This window comes from Girardinichthys multiradiatus, chromosome 14 (assembly GCF_021462225.1).
Source record: "Girardinichthys multiradiatus isolate DD_20200921_A chromosome 14, DD_fGirMul_XY1, whole genome shotgun sequence".
Taxonomy (NCBI): Eukaryota; Metazoa; Chordata; class Actinopteri; order Cyprinodontiformes; family Goodeidae; genus Girardinichthys; species Girardinichthys multiradiatus.
In genome coordinates, this window is record NC_061807.1 from 44,818,144 (window position 1) to 44,824,054 (window position 5,911).

The following is a 5,911-nucleotide window of genomic DNA, read 5'->3' on the forward strand; positions in this document are numbered from 1 at the left end:
ATGTCACCACCACTATCAGCATACAAAGGCAAGTAAATATTAATGAACAACATATAACAATCTGGGATTTTTATTTTAGATATAAAGAGAGCAGAACTATTGTTGAGTGTCTATATGTTTTTCCTCTGTTGTTTTTTCAGGTTATGGTGTGTTTTTTCACTTAAAGTACAGAATTAACTGTGTGAAAAGAAATCTGTTTTATTTAAGGTATAAAAAGCAATTATTTTAAAGAAGCTCATGTTAAAACTAAAATTTGGCCTTATCTAAAAATCAGATTTGGACTTTTAAACATAAACGTTGTGAATCCCTGCTCTTGAAGGGAGAGATTATAATAGCGGGGTTGGCACACTCCAGAAAGTATGACTATTAAACAAAAAAATGATAGCTTAAGTGATTTGTTTTGGAGATGATAAAGTGAAATAAAGAGATTTGTGTCTTGTTTTTTATTGTGTCATTCAGCACTGAGGAGGAACAATTCAGACAGACATCTTCTGCAAGTTACACTCACCCCCCTCCTCCGACCCCCCATTATACTAGAATCGGCCCTGCTCTGTGGAGCAGCCGTGAGACGCTCCTTTCCCAACTCAGTCATCAACAAGTGTCTCTACAGCGTCGGAAGCTATTCACATTCAAATAGCCCTCTGGAGTGTTCCGCTTTCCCATTGGTTCCTGCTCATGTGCAGGAACACGGAGTTGTTCTGTTTGAGCTCAGGAACAGATGAGTTGGTTCAGTGTGTGATGTTGGGGCCGTTTGACAGAGGCACTCACAGCTGCTGGACGTGGAGTTTATTTTGGTTACATTAAGACATAAGGTGTAACGCTTAAGTAGAGAAGTAACGACAGCCCCAACCGCCTCACACGCAAAATAGAAAGGTGTATATCTCGTTGATCTTGTTTGTTTCCCGGGTGTGACGTTGGTAATTAGCAACTTAATTGAAATCACCCGGCGCTCCCGGTTTAACCTGCTGGGAAGCAAAGCTTAAGGTCACCAGGTGCACCGCTGTATTTCACTGACTGTAAGTCATCTTTAACACATCTGACCAACATGTATAGCTTGATGGAACACGAGCTGAAACCAAATGGTCAGCCTCAGACCACGGGGATGTCACCGATCACCGGGAACCTCACCGGGAATATTGGGACCAATGGGAACTCTCTCCCGAAAACGGCGTGTGCGCCTGGAGGAGACCCTATGGATAAAGTAAAGAGGCCCATGAATGCTTTTATGGTCTGGTCAAGAGGACAGAGGCGAAAGATGGCTCAAGAGAACCCCAAAATGCACAACTCCGAGATCAGTAAGCGGCTGGGAGCTGAGTGGAAACTTCTGACCGACGCTGAGAAGCGACCGTTTATCGATGAAGCCAAAAGACTCCGGGCTGTCCACATGAAGGAGTACCCAGATTACAAATACAAGCCCCGCCGCAAAACCAAGCCGCTGCTGAAGAAGGACGCTCAGGTGGGCAAGTATCCGCTGTCAGCCGGGAACCTACTGACGGCAGCAGTCCAGAACCAAGGCGGCAGTCCCAGGATGGAGGGCTACGGCTGGGCTCCTACGGGAGGCTACACCGGCATGCAGAACGAGGCGCTAAGCTACACGCAGCAGCTGCACCGGTACGACCTGTCAGCCCTCCAGTATCCACCCGCGATGACGGCGGCACAGACGTACATGAGCGGAGCCAACTCCTACAGGTGGGTGCTCTTCAGGCTCGGCGTGGAAAATCAGGGGCTTTCAAAGAGAAATGGCCTTTTTCCATTCCCCTCTTGTAGGAATGACTTCTTTTAAGAGCAGGCAGTCAAAACAGTAAAGTTATTAACTTCCTACAGCCTTCAGTAAGACACTCCCAAAAAGGAAACATTTTCTATGTAGGTCAATAAAATCACTGATTGCACACACAAAGGAGTGTGTTATTGATTAGTCAATACTAGCAAGTAGTCGTTTTTAATTAATCAGTAACCTTAAAAAAAAAAAACTCTCCAGAAACTCTGAAGTATTTTTCAGAACAAAAAGGCCAAATGGGCCCGTCAGGTTGTGCTGCATGAGCATCAATCTAAAGAGGATTTTCAGCTCAGTCTTTATTAATAAACTCGTTCATCTCCTCATAGTCTTCTAGGGCTTAAGGTTTAAATTGTCATAGAGCAGAGTATAATAATTCCACATGTCTGCACTTTTCCTTTCAGTGCAAATGTGACTTTAATGTATTAGACGAATCCACTAATTTCATTGTAGATCTTTGTTTCTTTTCAAGTGTTTGAATTGGATGCCAAATACCATGTTAAAGCATTAATAAACCATTTGTACCTGATTCAGCTGAATGTTAATGGATTTAAAAGATGGCCCAGTCATGTTATTATAACTCAGTTCCCAGAAGAGGCCAAGTGTTTGGAACATGGAACAGAGTTTGGTCTGTTGCCTGCTTGTTATGCCAGTAGCTCTGATTTTGGGCTGGGTCCTGCTTGGAATGTTGATCAAGTGGACTTGATGACGGGCAGGGCTGCTCTGTGTGTGGCCACCCACAATTTCTCTGAAGCCATTGTCCCAAGAAATCAGGTTTTTTTTGTTTTGTCCTCTATCTCAAAACTTATTTAAACTACAGACTGGGCACATGGAAAAGTATAAATTTTAAGCCAACATTTCAGTGGTACTCCATTTTTAAAATTCAAATTTTGAATGTCTTTGTTTTTCAGCTAATGAATCACTGACTTTCACAGATCTGTATTTTGATGTCCTATTTAGTTTCCCCTGAATATTTTGCTGCTTGTTGATATATACTAATTCCTGATGTCTGTTTTTTTTTTTTTTTCATAAATTCCTCAAGTGTGGACCAAAGTACACGCGTTTAGTCAAGACCACTTGTTTGCTTGTTCAGAAAAGTAAAAGATTTGTATTTTTTCTTCTAGAGCTATGTGTATAATATAAAGTATCAGTATCTTGCCTACAGAAAATGGCAGTTGGCTTTGAGGAAAAAATATTTTTTTGTATTTGAGAACCATATAGGGACCTGTTGCATAATCCATATTTAAACTGATTTTACACAGACACACACCATTCTTTGGTGCAATCAACAACCTTACGTAAAGGGGACAGAGTCTATGAACACACAGCAAGGCGCTCACTGCAATTGTTAAAATGTTTTTGAGGTACAGAATATTCTGGTGATCTGTGACCATTTATTAAACAGCCTTTTCCATAAGAGAATACTTGGAAGAAATATATTGCCAAGTGTTTGAAAAACCCAAGATGACTTAAATTCTGAAATTAGGTGGTTATTGGCAGATGTCTCAAGGGACAATTGTCAGACGAGTCGCTGCATTTCCTACACAGCTCAGATATGCATCCATGACCTCCTTTTTTTTTTTTGCTGTTTATGGTCCCATTAAATGGAGAAAAATTCTGTTTTATTTCAAATCTATAGTAGGTGGTACATGATGCTGTTCTTTGAAATCTTGTACAGAAACATAAACTTGTTGCCATATGAGTGGCTGAGTATGTTTAATGTCTTGTGGGAAAAACCTGTTAAGAGAGACTTAAGGAATGAAGGTGTGCAGTTTGTTGGGTGTGCTAGAAATTATGCATAATCCCTGCTTTGCCTTGACATGCAGACCCTAGTTACAGCTGATGCACTATTTTCTAAAAGGATGGTCTAAGATAACTTGTTTTTGGCTTGTATGGTTCTATTCCATAATCTGAACTGGAATTTCCTTTTCAGCTTTTGCTCTGTTCTACTAGTAAAAATATAAATTTCCTCAAGTTATGCAAATGTAATATTGCCAGTGATACCATGGAAGATATAAACCTACAGATTTGTGAAAAAGGATGGATAGATAAATGGATAGATATAGATGGCATGCATGCATGCGCATTTTGTGATTTGCACCAATCACTGCTGCCACATGATGTATTATGATGTTCCCAGCCCACAGTGGACCAGGTGTGGAGTATCTCAAACCTGGCTTTTCTAATTTTGATCTCTCTAGTACTAGAAAATGTTTGTGGGTTTAATTTGTACTGTTTTCTTTATCCCACAGTCCCATGTCATACAGCAGCAGCCCACAGCAGCTGAGCCCTGTCAACATGCCCATGGTGAAGGCAGAACCAGTGTCCCATTCACCCTCAACAGGAACACCAAACCACCACCGAGGGGCCTTGCAAGGTGATCTCAGGGACATGATCAGCATGTACATTCCTGCACCTGGAGCGGATTCTTCGGATCCTGGAACTGCACAGAGGGGCTACACCAGTGTCCAGCAACACTACCTCAGTGGAACGGTCCCACTTACGCACATCTAGGACACAAGTGGGAATCCTGGGGTGGGATTAGGAATAAGAAAAAGAACCGATGCACAGGGGCTTGATCAGAAGAATGAGGTGAGGAGTACTACATGCATGAGCGAGAAAATTGTAGCTGGTGCATTGTTTAACCACAAAGTCCTTGGTTTTGTTTTGATTTTTTTAAGAAACAGACCTTTTTGACTCTTGGCTCATACAGTCCCTTACTGAATTCTCCCAATTTCCTGCTGCAGTTTCATGTGGGTTCCCTGTTGAGGAGTGCATGGTCTACTTTATTCCAGCCTTTCAGATCTGTATGGCTCTTTGTGGAAGGAACTTTTGGGCTGCAGTTCATTTGTAAAACCCATCATAATAACTGTACTTGACCACTGTTTGTTCACAGTCATTCCCCAAAAAAAAGCATAAATGAAGGCAAACTTGGGAAAAAATCCCTCCTCAGTTGATGTCCAGTAAATTCCTTTCTTTTTTCCTTTAGCTATTACTGGGTGGATGATTTTGATTCAGAGGCAGATACAAAGAAGAAAATGTACAGCTTTTGAACCCTTTTTGTTTGTTCACTGGATTTGGCATTTTACTTTTTCTCCCATAGATTTTTCCCATTTGAAATCCTGTGTGCCGACACACAAACCACCTGTTGGACAATCAGCATTTCATCTACAGGACACAGAAGGAACACTCTGGGTTCCATCTGCGTTTTGCTCAGAATTTAGTTCAAACATGGAGCAGATTCTTGCTCACATCTAATCACTGGATTCCAGTTTTGGTTTTGACAAGATGTTACATTATTTTCTGCTTTTGAATTTTGTTTGCTGTTATTAGGTTTTAGATTTAATCTTTGCATGTAAATATCCAACTGCATTGTTTTGCCAGTGTGTTATCACTTTACTCTGGGCTGGAGTTAAAACCTTTGGAGCTGCCTTGTTTGTTAGGACAAACGGCCAGACATACCCCAATTAATCAGTATCTTCTTTTCCAAACTTATTTTTTTTTCATAAAGTCAAGGTTGTTTCTGGCAGTACTGATTTCTGTTTGTTTAGCCTGCAGCTTGCAGTCACAGGATGGTGAATGTGATTAAAACACTTCCACTGGAAACGGATACCAAAAGTGTTGGGGAAATCACTTTTGTTGGACTAATATGTGAATGTTTACATTACTACCCAAGTATATAAAAAAAGTAACTTTTGTACTGGATATTTTGTAGAGTAAGTGTATGCAAATGCTGCCATTTAGAGTCACAGGGAAATACTGTTAATGTAAATATTGTCCATATTTTTAGGTTCTAAAGCAGAGTCTTGATTGCATTTGATTAAAACTCCTTTATGGCACACTTGTCAAAGTTGCTCATTTTTTTCAGAATTGAAATGATTCTAAAAGTAATCTTACAGAAGTTTCAACAAACACATTCCATCTTTAACCTTATGAACAATAATAGGCCATTTGGACTAATTCAGAAATGAGTTCAAGCAGTTTTCAGCAAGATATTTCTAACTTGTCTGTTGAATTTTCTCAAGAGGACAGAAAATTTGCATATTACCATAAGCTGAGCAAAGTGTGAACTTGGATGTTAGATTTCACATTCACTTTATTATGGTTCTAAACTAAAATGGAAGTTTTTGAAAAAGT

General features: G+C 40.3%; 1 protein-coding gene across 1 annotated transcript; it reads left to right on the forward strand.

Annotated features, from left to right (window-relative positions):
* The first annotated feature begins 623 nt into the window (after nt 1–623).
* On the forward strand, nt 624–5,613 carry sox19b (SRY-box transcription factor 19b). The gene is made up of 2 exons (XM_047386906.1): nt 624–1,689; nt 4,027–5,613. The coding sequence occupies exons 1-2, from the start codon at nt 1,046–1,048 to the stop codon at nt 4,286–4,288; spliced, it is 906 nt and encodes a 301-aa protein (XP_047242862.1). The 5' UTR covers nt 624–1,045; the 3' UTR covers nt 4,289–5,613.
* The last annotated feature ends 298 nt before the right edge of the window (nt 5,614–5,911 follow it).

Excerpts from the sequence above, each read along its gene's own strand:
- sox19b (XM_047386906.1), top strand. The coding sequence starts at position 1,046 with ATGTATAGCTTGATGGAACACGAGCTGAAACCAAATGGTCAGCCTCAG. Across the intron at positions 1,690-4,026 it reads AGCGGAGCCAACTCCTACAG|TCCCATGTCATACAGCAGCA; the intron begins GTGGGTGCTCTT and ends TTTATCCCACAG.